Below are 23,827 nucleotides of genomic sequence, written 5' to 3'. Positions count from 1 at the left end.
GCTGTTGACGCTGATCAAGAATATATATACTTTATAGGGTCGGAGATGCCTCGTTCTACCTGTTACATACATTTCCTGCCAGCACAAAGTTATAATACCCTTATACCTTATGGGTAGCGGGTATAAAAATCGAATAACAAGCATAATTTTACGGCAAGAGTCACGAATTTTTGTATATAAAATGGTAACTATAGCACTTGAAAATGGGTAGCGGGTATCCACAGTCGAGTAGGAAGTCTAAAAGCCATGTATGCAGTTGTATATGTAGTCACGAAGACTGTAAACCCAGAAAATGGAAATTACAAATAAAAAATCCAAATAGTTTGTTAATTAAAGTGAGAAGGAAGAGAACCCATCAAAGAAGATATCAGGTTCTCTTTTCGTCCGGGGAGTTTCTTTTGTCGTACATATACCTATTCTCTACTAATAATTAATTTTATTTCCATTTATATTGAGGGACATTGCTAACGATTTTATCTCTTACTTTAAAACAATGTGAAAGTGTGAATTTTATTGCAGATTTAATTTATAAATTAACGGAGATGGGCCCATTTTATTTATTTTATACCTTATTCATATATGTGATTATATATAAAACTTGGAATAACGTCTCAATTTCAATTATCTATGATCAATCAATATATTTCATAGTTTAACAGTTGATAAGCCCCACTTAAATGTTATTCGTTCATACATTTCCTTAACTTAAATACATATATAATTATATTGTTAGTGTTGTTCAACCCAATCGTTAGCGCTATTAAATCGGATATTCGTACAATTACTGCTTAAGTCACAATCCTCAACAAACTCAACGTGTGTAAATGGAAAATGACCCTTGCGTCCATTCAACTCGCCTTCCCATTGACCATTAATATTGGTTTTAGTGACTTTAATGATATCACCAATTTCCAATTTAAGCGCAGTCTTATCATACGCGTTTGGCACTCTTGATTGCTTAACACGAGCTCGGGCTGGGAGCTTTCGCTGAAAGTAACATTTTTATTAGATAATACAAAGGAAAACATTGGACAAAGTTATATTCATTTACTTACGTTTAAGTCTGTCCGTTTTAATGTACTAAACTGACCAGTCGATACGGTAGGTGGGTCGCAGTTAACACTATATGAAATATTGGTACGTGCTAAACATGAACTGATGTTTAATGTTGTCGGCTGATCCACATTATCTTCACCTATAGAGTCATCATAGAACTAAAAGTTATAATATAAAAGAAAATATTTATTCCAATAGAAATGGTTCAATCAATGAAACTATTGTTAAACATTTCATCATAATGAGAAATCTGTTATTCGATTGGGTATCGCGGTTGCTTAAAATGTAGCAAACCTGTTTTCTAAAATACAGAATATAAATTCCACTGAAAATTGCATAATGACTAGTTTTTTTTAAAGTGAATATGGCATAAAATTAAGAAATTTGTGCAAATAGGCGACATACTTTTTGAACGTAGGGAACCGGTATTTGTCCAATTTGTCCTGTAGAGCTGCGAGCAGTCCACCATTGATCCTCATCTTTTCGAATTATAGTAAGCACTTCGCCTCTTTGAAATGGTAAATCATCTTGATCCTTACAAGGAAATGACAATTACTAATATATCTCAAATTCTATAAATACTGATGGTATTTTTGTTGTACATACACTGCCAACGAAATCAAACTTGGCAATAACCTTTTCAATTTTTTTCAGAGCTGGTCGTCTTAATGGTGTGGTGTCCAGATAATGTAGTGTGTAAAATGTAAGCAGTTTTGGTAGATTTTCAAATGATTGATCACCGATGCGGAAAACAATTTGGTCTTGTTGCTGCACTTTGTTAATGATGTAGTTGCTCACTTTAGTGTCTTCTCTAAATTAAATGTATATTGAAAACAACAAAATCAACAATTTGCTCACTTAGTAACAATAAATACCTAACTACTGTATAATAAGTATTGTTTACGATTACCTCACGCAAAGTACATAATCGCCTTCTATTGAATTGCTGTCACGAACCAAAAAACTCCACGTTCTCGTTCATTCATTAACACCTCAGTTGCTTCTTGCCGAGACATGGATCCAAAGTACCAACTACAATATACATCGCGATTAGCCAATTAGTTCATACATTTTAAACTCATATGTACTATTTATAATATATATGTATATGTCAATACATATGCAAATTATGTACAAAACAAAACTAAATTAATATTATTTTTTTAATATAAAGTACATATACAAATAGAACATTCCTACCTGCTCCTATCAGATACATCAAATGTATCCATATTAAAATAGTATTTATAATGATTTTTTAGCGTGCAACAGTTTGATTTTAGAATAAAATCTTTAATTTTTCTTTGTGTATGCTCTAACTCTTGTTCTTATTTTTGGTCTCAGTTTCAATTCGATACTGCTAATAGATATTCGATTACATATGTCTCGATTTCGATATTTTTTGAAGAATTCAATTTTATGGATACGTTCATCCCTCAATTATTATGAAAAGAATGCATAAAGGCACTAACTCAATAATACATAGACACTCAGTCTTGAATCAAAAGGTATCATTTGCAACTGCATTATTGCGACCCTAGAAAAGCTGAGCGCTGCTATTAGAACCCCAGAGCCTCTTCGGATCATTTTGAGATTCAAAGTTCAAACGCAGCGCACAGCGTACATCACTAGGTTTAGTCGAAGGTCTCATGAGAAACTACGAAAACAACAAATATATTAGATACATTACATTTTTAATGTGAATATTAAAAGGGATTTTATCGACTATAATTTTTAAAAGTTCTGCTTAATTTTTACTACTATTTTAAATATTATATTTTCTAAGATGTTATATAACTACGCGTTGCAAAACTTCACATGCATACACATCCTAATATAGACGAGCATGTGTGTACAGCGTCACCAAATGCGCCCATACTCATCGTTTCATATGCGAACTGTGACTGAACTGAATATATGACGTATGCTATTCGCTGTTACTAACTTCGAATTTCGAAATCAATAATATCGTAATTTGTATATTAAAATCGTCTATTTATATCTACTTTTTAAATTGTTTTTGTTAACACTATTAATTGTATGAAGATATAAAACGACATAAATAAAAAATGTACTTTTCGGGAAAAATACATTAACTGCATTTGGAACAGAATAAAGTTGTTTGTCTTATATGCTTCTGAAAACTTGTATAGTTAAAACTATTATTTGTAAAAATCATAAAACGTTAATAATATAAATTTTACATATGATTTTTTAATGGGATTAATTTGTGGTAATATAATACAGATTATATATACAAATTTGTTATACCCGCTACCCATAAGGTAGAAGGGTATTATAACTTTGTGCCGGCAGGAAATGTATGTAACAGGTAACACACAGCTCATACAATAGTAGGTCGAATTCTGAAACACACCAAATTGATCGAAATCGCGTTCTCAATCCGCCCAACTCCATTACAAAAAAAAAAAAAAACAACAACTGCAGTCATTTTACTCCGCAGTTCCCAGCGCACTAAAAATTTTGCATCTCAATACTCCGATACTGCAATATCAAATCAGCTGTTTCACAGACGAAAATAAAACCTATTATTCCGCACTTATATCGGCAAAGCAAACACAAACATAAAGACTAAAAATAAACGCTGCAATTTGTCATGAGACAGCTTTGGTTAAAATTGTGGAGTGGCAAGGCTGCATTTGAAATTTAAAATCAAAAAATATAGCAATTTGCAATATTTGCTTGGGATTGTGTTGGAAAAGATATAGGCAATGAATGTGATTTCATGATTTTTTAAATTGCATTTATTTAATAGACAAATGTTGCAGTGGTGTGGTCATAAATGTTTATTCGTCACGTCATAATTAATTAATAAATATACTAAACACGCTTATACGCAATGCAGAGTTTATAATTTGTCAATTGTCGGAAATAATTTTAGAATAATACTATTGCTAAAAGAGCGCACATACTCGCCTTAAAAGTTATAAATAGAAAAATTTGTCTAAAAATGCAAAGCAACTGAAACCCAAGAAAGCTGGTAAGTTAAATCTTAACAATTGTATGTGTAGATTATATCAACATAAAGTTAATATTCTGTAATAATTAATCTGCTGACAATATGTGAACTAGATTGGCTTAAACATCGATAAAGTTTATTATGGAAAAATATATCGTGGCTAAACTGTTTACACTACAATCGATAAGTCGATTATTTTTGTTCATCTTTATAAGCATCGCCATTTTGTGTAGAAGAAAAAAATTAAGAAAACAAAGTTTTTACCAATTTCATTACCGATGAAACAAATTCAAATTCGATTAATCATGTCTTTGCCTGTGAATTAAATTAAAGTGCGAGAATAATAATTACAGGATGCCAAGCACCCATATACTTTTCTAGCGTATGTGTATGTTGTAACAATGCATCCTTAGATTGATATGTACATAATGTATATGTGTGTGTATGCATGCATTTATGTGCATAAGACCACTATTTGGAAATGCATATATATGTGAAATTAAACTTGTTTGTTGGTAGATATGTATCCACATATGTACGCACAAATCTGTTATTATGTGAATACGCATTTGAATGCAAAAATACTGAACTCTAAAAATATATGTTATTTTACAAATAGATTTATAGACTTATGCGATAATAAAATGAAACGAACATTAATCAATGTTATACGAATCTTGCATCGATTGCCTATCAATTAGTGGAAGTTTGGATATATATTATTCTTACAATATAGTGTAAAAATGACAAGTAAGTGAACCTATATATGTATGTATGTGAATATAACATACATATGTACATATATTCTGTAGCATACTTTATTTTAAATAGTATTTTCTGCTTCTATTGTTGTTTTTAAAATCGTTTAACACATGAAGATTAATAATTTCCATGAGAATCTACGTATGTATGTATGAATTGCTGAACTTTATAGAAATTTTTTTAATTTTTCGTAGATTATGTAGATAACATTGATTTATAATAATCATTAAAATAAATGTCAGTGTAATTTTATGGAATCTAAAATAAACATGCTGAAATGCATTTGGCACATCTATTACAACTTTGTTGTAAATCTACTATTTATTTTACGTAACGGGCAGAAGGCTGCTTCTCGAACGTGAACCCATAATATATGTATCAACGGCGTGATAACAGTACTAATGTACTTGTGTTTGTTTACATTTTATATAGTAAGTTTTAAATTGTTTTAAATACATCGTATATTTTAACGGCCCATTTTCGACAAAATACTCGATTTCCACAGAGACCTCACATTTTCATTCACCTTTGATCATGATTAGTATTGCTAGATTCAAAGCAAAATGTATGGACGCAAAACAGCTGCCGAAAATGCAAAAAAAAACTTGGGGAAAAAAATTTGTTAAGGAACGACCGATTTAAACATATTCTAGGTGATATAAATATATTGAAAGCAATAGTTTAGTTATATCACTAAAATTCATTGTTGTAATCTTTGTATACTATGTTGGTTTCACAAAGATAGAACTATCGTATCGGAAAAAATGTGTCGAAAAAATCGAGCATTAAAATGAAGCCAAAGTTTTAACATATTTCTCACGTTTAAAGTATTATAGCACGCTTTACAGAATTCATAAATTCCTAGGGTGTTCTCGATTTATGAATTTTAATTAAATCGATAGCCCAATAATAAATATTTTATGGTTTGTGGAACGTATTAAATCTCTAAAAAAAAAATCTAATTCTTTTTATATTTTCAGTGTTGTATATTCACGAAAGTGAAATATAATTTATAAATTAAATGGCTGGATTAGATTACATCAATAGCGTTTGGTCTTCAATATTTTGAACAAATTGGCAAAAACGATGAGCGAAGAAAACGAGACTAGCAGTTGTAGTAAAAGGCAACTCCGTGGCTTGAAAACCATTATATCCTGGCAATGCCACCATCCTGTAGAGCAAACTGTGAAAGAATCAAATACAATATGAAATTTGTCTTAATAATTTCATTTTATTTAATATGCTCAACGCAATGCATATTAGTTGAAGAGCACAAAACAGCTTCGGAAGAATCGCTAATGGCAATTTCATCACCTATTAACAATACAAACACTAGTTCAACTTTCTCTAATAATGGCATGAATACTACCAATAATATTGGATCAAATGTCATTCATTCATCACCCGGAGTGGGATCGAAGTCATATTTGGACAAATTGGACAATATGGAACGTAGTGTAGCGGCTGTGATAATTAAAGTCGCTTATGGCACAACTTCAACAACCAAACGGAGTATTCCGGACAACAGCTATGTTTTGGGGTTGACCACTGTTGCAACACCTCCTTTAACCACTCTCCGGTAAGACATTTAATATATTACGATCTCTCCGAATGCAGTAATGAAGTAAGAACATTGAAATAGTTTACAAATATATGGCAGATAATTTCGTATGGTTTCTCTTAGATATGTGCCTTATTTTTCTGAAATTTTCCTTTTATCTTTCCTGTCAAAACAAATTCTAATAAAGCTATTTGCGACAATTTTAATTAAATTTAAATCGAATTAGCCATAGTTTTTATCTTATTATTTAGTTGCAAAATATGAGACCGGAATTGCATTAAATAATTTAATTTTTCTGATTAGTTCTATCAGTATCTCTTTACTATATGTTACAACGTTTTAATTATTTTTGTGAATATTAAAATTTTCATCTAATTTGTTTATCAGCAAATGATTTGTTTTCTTAGTATTGCGTTGAGTAAACAATGACAATTTATTTGTATTTTGAAGAATTCGATCCAAGTAAATTATTAAATAATTGAAAAAAACACAATTGTAATGTAAATACAGAAACTAATTACCTTGGTTGACATCTCGTCCGTGTGTGTTTCGTTCTGTACTCATTGGTACACTTCTATGATAGTGGTATATTTTCATAGTTTTTATACCCGCTACCCATAGGGTACAAGGGTATTATAACTTTGTGCCGGCAGGAAATGTATGTAACAGCTAATTCAGCTTAATTCAACTAAAAAATAAAACTGTTTTGAGGTAGAACAAGTTTAATTACAAAAATTTTAATTATTGTGCAATTTGTGAAAATATTTAAGGGAATTTATGCTTTTGTCAGGTTACATCTTGAGTGCATTGAATATTCCAATCACAAAGAGTTTCTAGAAATTGGTAAATAGGTTATAAAATTCTTGAGTTACTTTTCATGTGTTTCGAGACTTTTCAATGTTTTATGAATTTCAAGTTATCAGTTAATTTGATAAATCAATAATAAGAAAATAAAACCAAGGGTTGTAAAACGATAAACATCTAATGAAAAGCTAGGGATATTTAATTTGCCAGATGGCAGCCATGGAGATCCAAGTTCGAAATAGTTGGTAAAGTTGCTAAAAATTTTCAAAAATTTTGGTTTTGGGAGCGGAATTTCCGTTAGCGGAATCAATTCAAACGCCTTAAAATGAATGGTTATCAAATAGATGTTTAGTGTTCTGTTTGTTGCGCTTAACCAATATACCTAGTTTCTATTTGTAGCCAGCTTTGTGTAAATTGATTTTAACAGTTTTATGCTAAACGTTTATACGTCCTTTATTTGCATCGCTGATATGATTAATTTATTTGACTTATACAATTGCATTATCCTTTTCACTACGAGACCGTGGCTATCTTTCAATGGTTTGCCCATTTCCACAAACCAAATTTTGGTAGGACGGCTTAACGGTATATTAGAAAATAAATTTCATAATCCAGCCCTTTAGATTTGCTAGTCAGAATGATAAAAATTGTGGAAGTTATTAGAGAAATACTTTTGCATGAAAAAAAACGCCTACTTACTAGGGGCCTTAATTGCTTTGGCCGTCAATCTGGTATATTGTGCCGCCTATAGTATATTTTGAATGTGGTACTATACCGATATAACAAATATACCATTTGGTATATTTCTAGTATTTTTGGTATTTTAAAAATACCGCAATATTTTGCTTTTATTCAAAATGGGTAGCGGATATCTCACTAACTTTCTTACTTGTTTTAAGTGGGAAGTGGGCAAAAATTTTAAACAGACTTGATCTGCGTAAACACATGTTCATACGGACAGACGGACAAGGCTAGATCGTCTCGGCTATTGATGCTGATCAAAAATATATATTCTTTATAGGGTCGCAGATGCCTCCTTCTACCTGTTACATAAATTTCCTGCCGACAGAAAGTTATAATACCCTTCTACCCTAAGGGTAGCGGGTATAAAAATACAATTTTTGGTTGTCGAAAATTTTTATGGGTATCTCAGAGTCTAGGCACTCGACTGCAGCTTTATTACATGTTTTATTAGATTATTCAAGAACAAAATATTTTATTTGTAATCAATATCTAGCTACGCCAACCTTGCCATCATCGCAAAAATACTTTAAACAAGTAAGAAAGCTACAGTCGAGTGTGAGATACACGCTACCCATGTTGAATAAAACCAAAATATTGTAATATTTTCAAAAAGAAAAACTAATATACCACAAAAATACTTTTAAAAAAATATGTCAAATTGTATGTTTGGTATATATTCAAGATATTCAAGCAAAATAACAGCCAAAGTATATAACACCCCTAGTAAGTAGGCGTTATTGCCCATCTAAAAGTATTTCTTTAATTATCAAACACCTCCACAAAATAATAAAAAAACTAGTAAGAAAGCTGAAGTCGAGGTTGCTCGACTGTGAGATATCAGACTTACCAAAAACAACAGTGTTACGATATTCAAAAAATATGTCTTATTTTAGTGTTTTTATACCAGATTATTAACCAAAGCAGCTAAAACCCGACTTATAGCTCTATTATTTATAGTATCCGAGATTTAGGTGTGCAAATTTGTATCGTCCTAGCGTTTAGGGTAAGCATTGTTAGTTCAATCTTTCAGTTAGTCATTAGGTCAAGGGCAAACTATTGTTATAATTGTTTATATGGGTAAACATGTTATCTTTACGTGAGGACTAAAATTGTTCTAGAATTTTAGAGTTCAATTTTATGCAAACTTTTTTTTTCTGTTATTTTAATCTTTTTACATATGCGCACCACATGTTGGATGCATTTTGAAATATCAGTTTTGGTTTTCTTCCACGAAAAGAGCCAAAATTGTATTTAATTTTAAAAAAGTGAGTTTAATATAGTTCATTACTGCAATTTATATGACAATGCACTATAACTATGCAAAAAAAAAAAATAATTTTAATGTCTAATGAATTTTATTGCTCCAAGGGAGAGAGGAGGTCCTTTCATGAGCTTAGGAAAGAGGGAAAAACGTATAAAAAGTTCTATGTCGTTTAAACTGTTTTACCAAGATTTTTCAATGACCCAAATTATGAATCGAAGCTCGTAACCGTGGTGCGATACGGAGAACCACAATTTTAGGGAACCGATGCATAGTGCAGTTGAGCAAAACTAATCCTTTTGCATCCTCTAAGGATATTAAATCAGAGCTGGGTTGGAGAATCAGTGATGTGGCTATTAGCCGAAGACTGGTGTTTAAAAATTTGAGTACCTGAAGTCCAGGGAAGGTGCCATTACTTGGTAAAAGACATCTCAAAACTTGTCAAAACTGGTCACTATCCAAATGGCGTAATATCCTTTGGACAAATGAGTCTAAACTGGTGTTATTTGGTGGAAAGGTACGTGACAATATGTCCGTTGACCATCAAACACTGAAAACGACCCAAACTATACCCTTAACACCGCTAACCATGGTGGCCTTAAAATCATGATGTTTCTCATACAGTGGTGTGTGACCTATAAATATGATCGATGGTATCATAGACCAACAAGTCTATGAAAATATATTGAGAAACGTCATTCTGAAGTCTTCTCAGGATGAAATGTGGACTTTTCAGCAGAGCAATGATCCTAAAGACACCGGCAAACTGGTCAAGGAGTGGTTTAAGCAAGAAAAACAAGTAAGAAAGCTACAGTCGAGTGGGCCTGACTGTGAGACACCCGCTACCCATTTTGAATAAAAGCAAAGTATCGCATGGGAACTGATGGGGACTTTAAGCGTTACCTTGCCAAGAAATCCCCGACATCTAAGCCATACCTTCGACAAGTTGTGCAGGAGGTATAGGGCCAGAATCCCTGCAAGCGTTGCAAAGACTTGGTGGTCTCCATGCCACGTAGGTTAGAGGCTCTAATAATCAATAAAGGCTATACAACAAAATTAAAAGGTCGTATTCAACTCGCAATGTAGTATGATTAAGTTATTTATATAATATTTTTAAATTTTTCTTTTGATACTGCTATTTCGAAGTTATTCATAAAGCACCCAATTTCATTTGTTAAAATATTGAAATAGCCAAATAGAAAAAGTCTTTAATTACTAAAAATGAAATACTTTATGCTGTTATAACTACATTTTATCTGAAATTTGTATTTATAAAAGTATTTTTTAATTTTAAACGTACAGGTCTTTAGAACTGCTATTTCAAAGTTCACATCTAAACAATTTTAGTTAATTTTTGACAGGTGCATTACTAATTTTGTTTGAAATAAATCTAGGTATCAATTGGCCCACCATAAACCACAAATTACGAGCAACAGTCGTCATAGGAATTACGAATTGGATTTAGAAAGAGATCATGCGCTTCCTACATCTGCGCCAAACGCCGACATATTGAAGAGCAATAATAATCCAACATATCCAAATCCAAATCGTCATCATAGCAGTAGTACCAATAATCATGACAGAGATCGACATCGACATACAATGCAATATAATTCAACACCGATGCCATCACGTAATTATGCATTTGCGTTATTAAATTTTTTAAATTAACGTCAACTACTTTTTTTTCAGTCCCGAATTTATTAAAGAAGAACCACCCAAAAGGACAGCCAACAATACCTATGTACCCAGGAGATATACCATCGTATTCACCGCCATCCCGATCATTTTTACTCCTCCATTGCCGCCCGAATATCAAAATCCATTCGCTGATAAACCAACATTGCGAGGCACCAACAACGAAGGTCTGATTGCCGGTAATACTGTTCAATATAATAATCGACGTCCTATTCCACCTCCAAGTTTGACGCCTGGTCATGAGAGAATACCATTTCGTCCCCAGATTTAACTGGTGAATCAAATGTGAATGGACATCCAAATATTAGTTACTCGAGCCATATTCTAGACGTGAAGAAGAAGGCAAATGCTTCAACGAATACTGAATTTACAGGTGACCGCAAAAAAGCACTGAATACGCCATCCCGCAGCAGCAGTAATGAGCAAGATATTGCAGGCGAAGCAACAGATATTAATCATAAAATTAATACGCATATTGATCACAAATCAAGCCAAGATGTCAGTGATGGCAATGCGATAAAGCGGCAAGAAGTGTTGCCAAATATACGACGAATTCTTGGCTCAAATGGCAAAAAAAGCGATATACCAGCAGTGTTGTTACGTCAGGTGACTCAGCGTCCCATTGTCAGCTACCAAAACCGCCAGCTTCGGCAATTGTTGCTGTGACGGCAAATGAACATACAAATATTGATGAAACCACCAAGGAAAAGAATAATAATGATGAATCTACGAATGGTGCTGGCTCAAATATTAATAAGAGTAAGCAAATGGATAACAATGATTTTGCAACTCATCATTCATTTGCTAATAATATAAGCAAGGTTGGAGTTACCACACCATCTGCGGCAGTTGCTGCCATTAATGATGCAGTTGCCACATCTTTCACATCAGCGACAATGCAGCAAGCGAAGCCAACAATAACCGCAAAAGATGTTCCTCGAAAAACATCATCAAGTGACGGATCAACAGCATCAACTGCCGCAGCTACAATTTGGACGTGGGCATGGCACGTCCACATCTATCTTTCCGTTGTTTTATTTACAATACTTGCAGTTTATTCGCTGTACAAGCTGCTGACTTACAACAAATTGACACACCTATTTGCTCAATCATATTTTGTATACATTCATCTCATTCTAATTGCAATTTGCATAATGCGAATATTTTATTTATGCTTCGATGCATACAATGTACATGGTACTTTTCATATATTTGTTTCTGAGCTGTTGTTAAATTTGCCAGCGACGTTTTTAACGGTTGCATTTTCAGTTTTAATTTTATTTTTATTTTTGAAATCATTGAATCACAAAAACAATCGATATTCGGCATTAGTCCGACCTTTGACTGTAGTTGTCGGATGTGGTGTTCACGTGTTGCTCTGTATAACGTTGCATTATGTTGAATCGTATACTTTGCAGAATCACCACATGTACTTTCAGCAGCAGCAACAGCAGCAATATTTTCGCCGACAACAGCAGCAACAACAGCTCCAACAGTTACAGTTGCAACAGCAGCACCAATCGCAATCATTATCTTCAGCAACAATAACGTCTATTACATCAGGGTCAGCAATTACAATGTTATCATCAACCAGTTTGGCTAGTCCACAGCCTCCGCCTCGCGTTCTTTCACTTATCTGTCAAATTATTTATATATTTATTTGCCTGAGTCTAGGTTTACTGTACCTTTATTTATATCGCATACTTAAGCGAATACTGCGCAGTAAATCTCAGAATTATATACATGGCTATCAGAATCTGTCATATGCTATTCATATTACTATTGCAACTGCGTTGTTATTCGTTTTGTTGGCCACGCTGCAAATCTTTGGCGCGGTTTGCATCTCGTCGGTGCGTACTAGTCTTGGCGAAGTCGATGTAGATTGGATGCAGTGGGGCTATCAATTTTCATTGCGACTCATTGAGATTGCCATAATTACGTTGATTTCTTGGGTCACGGGTCTTAAGCACAATGTGAACGGCACTAATTCAAATGCACCCAGCGCTGTAAATGGCGATGTTCATATGATTGGCCACTCGGCGGTTGCTGCGGTTGGCACTGGGACTGCGATAAGAGAAAAGCATGGTGCCGTCGCACATCAGCACTCCAATGTCGCCAATTTCTTTTGCCATGTACATCAGGTTCGAGTCAGGAGCAATTTGAAAATGACTATCCAACGATTTGTAATGCAAATACAAATCTACATACGTACACAATGCGTACGGGGAAGCTCATTTATGATGATAGCTATGCACTGCACTCATTAGGTGGACCAGGCGCTGGAGTTGGTGCAGGGGCTGGAGCAGTTGGCGTCGTTGTCTCGCCGGAATATCAGATGCAAGAGCCAACGTATCAAAGACCTTATGATACGGGATCTATTCGTAGCGCTCTCAATCATAATATGAAATCTGCTCAGACTTCACAACGCTATCATCATCATCAACATCAACAAGCTACATATATAACTACCACCGGCTATATGACAGATGCGACAACGGATCATTATGAGAACCCCAATTTTGATTTAATAACAAACTCGTCTACAATGGGTGGCAGAGTAGAAATTGCTGTTCCTGGAGGCGGTGCCGGTGCTGGAAGTTGCGGTATGAAGTTGAGCAAAAATACTGTTAGCTCTGGGTCGGCATCAGTAACCGGTTCTGGATGTGGTTCAGGATCCGGTTCAGGTTCTTCAGGTACTTCACAACAACAAATGTTGTTATTACAAAGTGACAGCTGTTACTCAGAGCCCCTACAAGAGAACTCAAGCTATGAATTCCATAATTTTGAGCGGCCCATATTTAAAGAAGAGTCCCATGCCAGCGACGAGTGTTGGCCGGAGCGAGATCGGGAGCGAGAGAAACACAAGAAGTGTAAGGGTCGCAAGCAAAATAACGTCGGAAATCTAGAGCGAACCACATATGATAACCAGGAACGACGCAGTTCCAATTCAACAAATTCGTGTTCCTCTACCTCAAATAATGGTGTCGTCGTAGGTAGCCGGTATGCGAGTTATAATTCATATGAACGTAAACATCATGATGGTATAAGAAAGAGCGGCACTCTTAACAACATTGTGAATGGTTCGACAATGGGAATAATGATTCCTCAAGGACCATCTCAACGTCATGGAGTGATGCAATGCGGCAAGCGCTCCATAAATGGTACTCAAACTTTGAATGAACGTTCGCATTATTATCAGCGCAGTACTGCACAACAAAGCAGAAATCGTTCGAATGATTTTGAACTGGCTGCACCAATTCCATCAACTACGACTGCTCAAAATGAATTGTCTCTTAAGAAACATCAGCAACAACAACTGCAGCAACATTACAATCATCACAACTCCGATGATGAAGCAGATGAGGAAGAAGAGGAGGATGATGATGACGAAATGATGCCTGGTTGCAATGTTGAAAGCGCAAATTTGATAACAAATAATGACAACAATAGCATCACATCTAATCCACTTACAGTCCATCTGCATCATCACCTACCAAATGTGAGCAATGCAAAATCCATTCATCATCAACATCAGAATCCATTGGAAATACCAGAGTTGAGTGTGAATTTGGGATCGGCATCAGTACCAGCAATGGCCACCGATAATTTGATGGTTTCTGATCAGACATATAGGAGATCTCGTGCTAATAATGATGACGAAAATGTCGATCAATTAGGAGCTCGAACTCATGCTATTCATAACGTGCTGCATCAACCAACTCATAGCATTCCCAGCACATCTTTATTGCAAATAAATAGCAATGGTATTGATTGCTAGAGGCATCGACAGACAGCTAAATAATCAGAAATAGTTTATAGATTATGCTGTATTTGCAACATACATATTTTATGTCTGCTAAATTTGCGTCGATTGCTAACTGCTGCCGCTTACTGCCAATATAGTTAATATCGCCACTTTCTACTCTCTTCAAACTTGTGATATACATACATATATAAAGAACGAAGAAAACTATAAAAATAAATATAACATTAAAACTTACAAGCTACCGAATACATTTAAAAATATTAGTGAAGAAACGGCAGCTTACAATAAATCAATCGGTTATTGTCAATATAAGGATGATGAAAATGTTACAAAATTAAAAACGCAACAGAAATATGTAGTATAATGGTCGAGACTTTAATGTGTACGTTTCAACATCTTATTCAGTACACATCCAATTCTTTCAAATATCATACTACATACCTATAAATGCGTATTAGTTAAAAATTATAACATTAACAAAAAAAAAAAAAACGACAAAACTTATCCGTACATACTAAGTAAGTAAGTACAGAGTATATTAAATTCTAGGTATATATGTATGTATAGTATATAGGTTTATTTCATAGTTTTACAGAAATCAATTTAATGTAAATATTAATAATGTATATTGAACCTATTAACTTTTAAGAATAGAAAAATACACCTTATTTTAACTTTGTATTTTATTATCACAAATTTAATACATATAAAAATACATATGTATGAGAATAAAATATGAAAAAGTATAACGCTGAAACTTTTAATATTAAAACATTTATTTTCTTTATTAAATTAACTAAATCTAATTACGAATTTTAATTTATATAAAATGTATTCAAGTGCACTGAAATAATTAATATACATTACTTATTTGCTTACATTTTGATGATACTACATTTAATATAATATTTTGACTGACACATTTTTTTGGAGAAGCTTTGTAAACGAATCAGTTTAAGTTGTCTATATGAAAACATTAATTATATTTAAAAATATAACAACTACCTTTAATTTGATAAACATTCTTATAAAATCCAAGCGCTATTACTACTGATCAGAAAAGGCTTCTGCATTTTTAATGTAAAAATTTAAATGTAAATCATATTTCATCATCGATGTTCGCACATTACACTTAACGTGCTTTTAAGGACGGCGCATTGGAAAATATTTATATCCATAATATCTGAAATGAGAATAAAAGAAAAAACTAATTCAAATTATAATTACAAAAAATAAATATATTCAAATCAATGCGCACTACATGATATACCAATTGAATTGAACACATTTTTATAATATAATTATATTAATAAAGTATTTCCATTTACTATAATACATGTATATTAAACAATTACTCTATTTAATAAAAATGGATACAAACGTATTAAAAAAAATATTTTAATTTTCCGTAAGCGTCCGCATTTAGTAAGTAAGTTATATAAAAAATAGTGATTACCGTTAGTGATCGAGAAAATGCAGATGATGGCTCTCTTTGAAGTTAATTTATTATAACTTGACAAAATGTGCAGAGACCACATTTTTATACCCACTACCCATAGGGTAGAAGGGTATTATAACTTTGTGCCGGCAGGAAATGTATGTAACAGGTAGAAAGAGGCATCTCCGACCTTATAAAGTATATATATTCTTGATCAGCATCAACAGCCGAGACGATCTAGCCATGTCCGTCTGTGTGTCTGTCCGTGTGAAACACTAGATCTCAGAGACTAAAAGAGATAGAGATATAATTTTCGACAGCACTTGTTATGTTTGCACGCAGATCAAGTTTGTTTCAAATTTTTGCCACGCCCACTTCCGCCTCCGCAAATCAATAAAATCGAATAAAAAGCGTGCTTTTCAAGCTACAGCTGCGAATTTTGGTGTATACAATAACAACTATAGTATTTCTGAAAATTTTATTGCGATCAGATAAAAATTGTGGAGTTATTAAAAAATACATTTGTATGGGCAAAAACGCCTAGTTACTTAGTTGCTTTGGCCGACAATCTGGTATATTGTGCCGTCTATGGTATATTTTGAATGTGGTACTATATCGATATATCAAATATACCATTTGGTATATTTTCAGTACATTTGTGTTTTGGTATATTTTTAAAAATACCACAATATTTTGCTTTTATTCAAAATGGGTAGCGGGTATCTCACAGTCGAGCACACCCGACAGAAACTTTTCTATACGTTTTTTTTATTGTTTTGCATTTTTGCTTATCTAAGCGATGAGTTTGATACATTTTTAATTTGTTAAACTACTGTACGATTTTTATATATGCTACCCGTGTGTAATTGGCAGAAGGAGTTTTTCCGACCCCATTAAGTGTATATATGTATTATTGATCAGCGTCAACAGCCGAGACTATATAGCCATGTACGTCTACTCGTTCCATGTCTCTCAACCGCATAAAACACTGGAACTCAGAGACTATAAAAGATAGAGCTGTTTTTTCGAATGCACTTGATACTTTTCTAAGCAGGTCAAGATTGTTTTAGATTCTAGCCAAGTACATATGTATGTATGTACATACATACATTAAAGATAATATGGTATTATATTTGCGAATGTTGATAGTTTTAGAATTCGTCTAGAATACTGAGACAAATTATAGTACTATCTCATGATTTGGACAATAAGTACAAAATATGTACTTTTTCAAAATCTGGATACCTGAAAGTGAAGTTGCACGTTCATTAATTTCGCGAAGCATACAAAATGTTGAACAATGTACTGAAAATAATGATGTATGCACATGTTAAGTATTTACATTAAGCTTAAAGCTTCTGTAGAGTTGAGTCGTGGTATTGTTGCTTTGTTTGTCTGAAAATTAGAATTACACTTTTTTATATTTTAGTGGAATGTAGAGAATTATGTATGTACATATGTACATATGTATGTGTTATCAAAGATTACACACTAACATAAATCTTTCCAAATATAAAAATACAGTATAAATTGAAAAAGTGGTTATTGCTGTTTGGTTTTTTAGATTAACTAAATAACATTATATTAAAGTGCAAAAGTGTAAGGAAAACAAATCAAAAATGGAAATCGAAACAAAAACATACGCATGTACAAAGGTTTAGTGTATCAGCTGATTGTGTCAGACTAAAAGCTGATTGCTGTAAGTTTAAAGTCAAAGACGCATATTGTACGGTCAGTAAATAATAATAAACAAAAATCATTTAGCTGTTTACACATATACGTATGTGGATGTGATGTGTACATACAAAGATACATATATTCGAAAAAAGTATATAACATGAAGTGTGTACATCAACGCAAAATTGTTTGTAATTATAAGTTGCATTGTAATTAGTGCAGAATTGCATATGCAGTACTTATGTACATACATAAATACATGCATATGTTCCGAAAAATACGTATGTATTATAAGTCTCAAAGTTCAATTAGTTTTTCTGTTGATTAATCTCAAAATTGATGTTGGTCTTTTACGACGTTGCTTATACTTTTCTTATCAAAAAGTACAGAAAATTCAAAGTTCATTAAAACTAGCACACTACATTTCTGTATACAACATTTGTACATACATTCGAGCCAACTTCGCCCGGTTTCTGGCTCAGATTGCATTGGTGACAATTTTTGTTTACCTACAGCATTTAAAGATGTACATACATATGTATGTATGTACATACAAAAATACCTCTAATTGTTAGTGAAAGAATGAATTTTCATGCATTTTGCTGTTTGGGCTGTGCCTTGAAATAATAAATAAATAATAATAAATAATTTTGGCGAAGAGTTTCATATATGTACATGTATGTAGATATTTATCCTGAATTAACGAATTTACGCTCAGCTCAAATGGTAATAGTTATAATTACAAGATTACAAAAATACATATGTACAAACTTATGTATAAATCTCAAAAGTTCTTGAAACAAGAGCGCTTCCAAGCAAGAATTTTGTTGAGGTCAGTGATTTCTTTAATTTCAGAGTCATGATCCTGTTAGTGTTGGATAGTGCTCTTATTCCATTTCTGTGCAACGGCTGCAAACAAAAAAAATTTCTTTATAAATGTTGTACGCCGATCATATTAAAATAATAATTGAACATTTATTTGTTCGCTGTTAGTTCTGACCGAAACATCGTTCTCAGTTTTAAAATACCACTAACCCTAGTGAATACATACTTCTGAAATCTCAAAATACATATGTACATATATTATGTACATATGTGTATCTTAATGATTTTAAAAAGACTTTTTATACCCGCTACCCATAGGGTAGAAGGGTATTATAACTTTGTGCCGGCAGGAAATGTATGTAACAGGCATCTCCGACTCTATAAAGTATATATATTCTTGATCAGCATCAATAGCCGAGACGATCTAGCCATGTCCGTCTGTCCGTATGAAACACTGGATCTTAGAGACTATAAGAGCTAGAGCTCTAATTTTTCGACAGCATTTGTTATGTTTGCACGCATATCAAGTTTGTTTCAAAATTTTGCCACGCCCACTTCCGCCCCGAAAATTGCAAAAATCGAAAACAGCTGCGAATTTTGGTGCATACAATAATAACTATAGTATTTATGACTCCTGCAAATTTTATTGCGATCAGATAAAAATTGTGGAAGTTATTAAAGAAATACTTTTGTATGGGCAAAAACGCCTACTTACTATTGGTCTTAGTTGCTTTGCCTGACAATCTGGTATATTGTGCCGTCTATGGTATATTTTGAATGTGATACTATATCGATATACCAAATATATATTTTGGTATAATTTTAGAATTTTCGGTATAATTTGAGAATACCGCAATATTTAGGTTGTATTCAAAATGGGTAGCGGGAATCTCACAGCCGAGGACAAGCGACTGCAGTTTTCTTACTTGTTTATTATTAAATTAGGACTATAGTTTGTTGGATTTAAAATTTAAAAAGTTTCAATATGATTTTAAATTTAAGTATTTAGAGGAGATTAGTAGAAGTTTCTTTTTATACCCGCTACCCATAGGGTAGAAGGGTATTATAACTTTGTGCCGGCAGGAAATGTATGTAACAGGCAGAAGGAGTCATCTCTGACCCTATAAAGTATATATATTCTTGATCAGCATCAACAGCCGAGACGATATAGCCATGTCCGTCTGTCTGTATAAGAGATAGAGCTATAATTTTTTCGACAGCATTTGTTATGTTTGCACGCAGATCATGTTTGTTTCAAATTTTTGCCACGCCCACTTCCGCCCCCGCAAATTAAAAAATCGAATAACAAGCCTAATTTTAAAGCTAGAGTTGCGAATTTTGGTGTATACAATAATTACTATAGTAGTTATGATTCCTGAAAATGGTTACGATGAGATAAAAATTGTGGAAGTTATTAAAGAAATACTTTTGTATGGGCAAAAGCGCCTACTTACTAGGGTCTGAGTTGCTTTGGCCGACAATCTGGTACACTGTGCCGTCTATGGTATATTTTGAATGGTGTACTATATCGATATACCAAATATACCACTTGGTATATTTTTAGTATTTTTGCAAAATATTCGGTATATTTTGAAAATGATACCGCAATATTTTGCCTTTATTAAAAATGGGTAGCGGGTATCTCACAGTCGAGCACACTCGACTGTAGCTTTCTTACTTGTTTATTACTTTTTTAAGAAATATTCAAAAGCAAAATTTAATAATTATTTGCATTTAAAAGACAACATTATGAAAATATTCCAACGCAGGTTAAGATGCGGTAAAATCATGCTAATATAATCTTTTTTTAATTTTCTTGCGGTACGTAAATATTTAATGATTTGGAAATTTATTGAGTCCGCTGAAATTGGGGTTAGTTACCATTATCTATACTGAAAAGTCTAAGTTTCAAAGATCAATAGCATGACCAAGAACTGCAAAGAAAACTAAAAGAAGCAATCTAATCCAAAAAAAAATTATCAGCTGTTGTTGATTAAAGTAATCTAACCATGTATTATTGCACCTATTCGGAATAGCTCAATTTTATTTGTAATAGTTATGCACAGTTCGTATAATCCCTTGTGAGTAGTTTTCGTTTCTCTGCAATTTATATTCAAAAATTATATATAAAGTTTTCGCGAAAATTAATAATATCGTCGTATAAAAACTTAGTTCTTCAGTAATATATGTATGTATAAATCTGTGTTAAAATATAATAATTTAGCGGGCCATTGTTTTGTTAAATATTGACTGACCATGTCCGTCTGGATGTTATTTATGAAATACTTTTGTATGTCAAAAATGCCTACTGCACTCGAGTGTTAGTTGCTTTGTCAATCGATCTGTTATATTTAATACTATATGGTATACTTTAAATATAGAACAATATTGATATACCAAATACAGACTTTGGCATATTTATACCCGCTACCCATAGGGTAGAAGGGTATTATAACTTTGTGCCAACAGGAAATGTATGTAACAGGTAGAAGGAGGCATCTCCGACCCTTCTTGATCAGCGACAACAGCCGAGACGATCTAGCCATGTCCGTCTGTCCGTCTGTGTGTCTGTCCGTCTGTCCGTATGAACCCTAGATCTCAGAGACTATAAGAGAATAATACCGCAATGTTTTGCTTTTATTCAAAATGGGTAGTGGGTATCTCACAGTCGAGCACACTCGACTGTAGTTTTCTAACTTGTTTATTTTATTCTATTATATTGTTTATAAGAATTATTTTGATTAGGTAAATTTTGTATATATTATTGTTCTGTGGAGTAGGCGTGACTGAAAACGAGTTAAAAATACGAAATTACATTTTCTTAAAAGCTTAAGTAGCAAAGTGATTTCTGCTATATCTGTAAAACATTTGCTATAAAATATATATTAATATGCCTCATTATTATTTATTTGCAGCGATAAATTGGACATTTGTCTTCCCTGATTTCAAAATTTGGGTTGGATAGTTTTACTTTCATATATACTGACAATGGCAGTAATATCAAAATATGTTGATCGCATAGCGGAGAAATGTGAACAATCTGGATTGTCAATACAAGCATTTAGTTATGCCCTAGTGGGCTCAGCATTATGTGCATTAACCATTAAGTTAACAGCCCCATACATGAAAAACACACAAAGTTCCAACAAATATAAAATTAACAAAGGGCCGCACACGCCGTTACCCATTGATGGTTTTGATGATGATATGAAGTTGGCTGAGGCTGAGAAGCTGTTGGTTCAACAGGAATTAAAAAAAACAAATTTGCAAATGGTTGAGCCGGGCTTAAACAAGGAGTTCCTAAATCAACTCAGTGCGCTTGTCCAGATAATGATTCCGCAAAAGCTATGCTACGAAACCGGACTGCTAACTATTCATACATTGTGTCTCATCTCACGCACGTTCCTCAGCATTTATGTTGCTGCATTGGAGGGTGCGATTGTTAAGTTTATTGTTCGCAAGGAAATTAAACAATTTGCCCTTGTATTGCTTAAATGGTTTGGTATCGCGATTCCAGCAACATTCGTCAATTCCATGATACGATTTCTGGAAAGCAAGCTGGCTTTAGCATTCCGGTAAGAGTACAACTTTAAATTATAACATTTTCGAAATGCGATGTGTAAAATTAGCGAATTTTGTATTTATTTCAGTATTTCTTATTATCTTTTGCATTCCACGTATATAAGTTTATTTTGGTTTTTACTTTCCAGCAATATTGTGTATATACACATACAAATATATATATATATATATATATATATATATATATATATATATATATATATATATATATATATATATATATATATATATATATATATATACGATAGTAAACCATCTAACCGATCCCTATGATTCGGACACTGTCATTTGTTGTTAGTGTTCTATATATATAAAAGAAAGTCTATAAAGTTTCACCACTTATAAATCAAGAACGGCAGAACAGATTTTAGTGAATATTGGTAGGGAGGTAGCTTAGAGCCAGGAGACTGCTATAGGATACTTTTATCCCGTTCGACAGCTCGTCTTTTACTCCACCGACATGGCTGCACTTATAGCAATGAATAACAGTAAATAGGCTGTGAGCGTAACGTATCATACACGATATTACGATATTATGTATTTATACATTTATATTTTACAGTCAGCAACGCCGCGAGCCAGACGATCGAAAAAAAAATAAAAATCTATATATATAAAAGAAAAAAGTTTTGAAAATTGAAATCATTTACATTTATTTTACAGTCAGCAATGCCGCGAGCAAGACGATCGAATCTTAAATAATGAAAAAAATAAAATAAAATAAAATAAAAACTTGGCAGTTTTAAATCTTCTATCTATTATCTATCAACAACAACGTCGATCTAATCATAAAATTGAAAAAATAAAAATAAATAAATAAAATTAAGTTAGATAATGAATGGTTGAGGGAGCGAGCAATTTTAGAAAAAATTTAAAATCGGCACAATTTAAAAAATCGGAAAAATGTTGAAAAATAAAAAAAATGTTAAAATCGAAAATATTTGGAAATTGAAAAAATAGTAAAATCAGCAAAATTTTAAAAATTAAAAAAAAAATTTAAAATTCGCAAATTGTAAAATCGGCAAAATTTTAAAAATTGAAACAAATGTAAAAATCGGCAAAATTTTGGAAATTGAAAAAAATCTAGGAAATTGAAAAATGTAATAATCGGAAAACTTTTAGAAATTGAAAAAAAAAAAATGTAAAATCGACAATAATAATGAATGAAATAATAAAAAAAACAACTTCATAAGGGCGGAACAATGTTCGCCGGGTCTCGACTAGTTTATTGGTGAAATTGATATTTACATATTTACATGGAGTTTTTGAAAGATTATTTTAAAGGAGCGTCTTAATTCCTTAATTCTTGGGGCATAGCTGGGAACGGAATTTTTCCCTAATATTAAATTTTTGCGTTGTTTCGTGTAGGCCCGTAGCCTAGTTCGCAGCTATATTTTTCTATTCATAAATTCTTAAAACTACAAAACTTTTATAAAATGTCACATTTTAATCTAATCTTCAGTTATAAATTCAAGAAGCGGTGTTAACTTGGTAATACATTTTTGAAGGTCGTATGAAATACACTTGGCCCTCGCTTAACACGAGCGTTAGGTTCCCAGAAATCCTCGTGTTAAGCGAAACATGGATTCAGTACAAAATAAGGGGTTACGTTCGCAAAATTCAAAATTGGTAGCAAAAATTATTAAAGTTTCATACATTTGTTCAAAATTAAC

At 32.8% G+C, this 23,827-nt stretch overlaps 3 protein-coding genes and 1 long non-coding RNA gene across 7 annotated transcripts in view; 2 read left to right on the top strand and 2 right to left on the bottom strand.

Moving 5' to 3' along the window:
* Positions 1-615: 615 nt before the first annotated feature.
* LOC133846956 (adapter molecule Crk) lies at positions 616-2,399 on the bottom strand. The gene is given in 7 exon segments (XM_062281666.1): positions 616-987; positions 1,056-1,214; positions 1,462-1,590; positions 1,663-1,867; positions 1,967-2,021; positions 2,024-2,088; positions 2,257-2,399. Coding segments are annotated over 7 exon segments (903 nt in total). The 5' UTR covers positions 2,289-2,399; the 3' UTR covers positions 616-729.
* Positions 2,400-4,245: 1,846 nt separating this feature from the next.
* On the top strand, positions 4,246-15,132 carry LOC133846909 (uncharacterized). Its single transcript, XM_062281622.1, is given in 8 exon segments — positions 4,246-4,418; positions 5,779-6,377; positions 10,563-10,801; positions 10,861-10,953; positions 10,956-11,123; positions 11,126-11,491; positions 11,494-12,990; positions 12,993-15,132. Coding segments are annotated over 7 exon segments (4,434 nt in total). The 5' UTR covers positions 4,246-4,418; positions 5,779-5,958; the 3' UTR covers positions 14,645-15,132.
* Positions 15,133-15,568: 436 nt separating this feature from the next.
* On the bottom strand, positions 15,569-18,214 carry LOC133846919 (uncharacterized). Of its 4 annotated transcripts, none has more exons than XR_009895076.1 (3): positions 18,197-18,214; positions 17,316-17,465; positions 15,569-15,815 (listed from the first exon to the last, which is right to left on the bottom strand). It is a non-coding gene; the product is annotated as an uncharacterized LOC133846919 (long non-coding RNA). The 4 variants fall into 4 exon arrangements; XR_009895075.1 differs by lacking the exon at positions 18,197-18,214 and adding an exon at positions 17,714-17,966; XR_009895074.1 differs by lacking the exon at positions 18,197-18,214 and adding an exon at positions 17,722-17,965.
* The window catches only part of LOC133846910 (ATP-binding cassette sub-family D member 1), a 41,970-nt gene continuing 35,894 nt past the window's right edge, over positions 17,752-23,827 (top strand). Inside the window, 2 exon segments of the mRNA XM_062281623.1 lie at positions 17,752-17,769; positions 21,488-22,147. Coding sequence (XP_062137607.1) covers positions 21,561-22,147 — 587 coding nt within the window. The 5' untranslated portion in view covers positions 17,752-17,769; positions 21,488-21,560.

Source organism: Drosophila sulfurigaster, chromosome 4 (assembly GCF_023558435.1).
Source record: "Drosophila sulfurigaster albostrigata strain 15112-1811.04 chromosome 4, ASM2355843v2, whole genome shotgun sequence".
NCBI classification, from domain to species: Eukaryota; Metazoa; Arthropoda; class Insecta; order Diptera; family Drosophilidae; genus Drosophila; species Drosophila sulfurigaster.
Note: the sequence above shows the minus strand (reverse complement) of the source record. Positions and strands in the feature narration are given on the sequence as shown.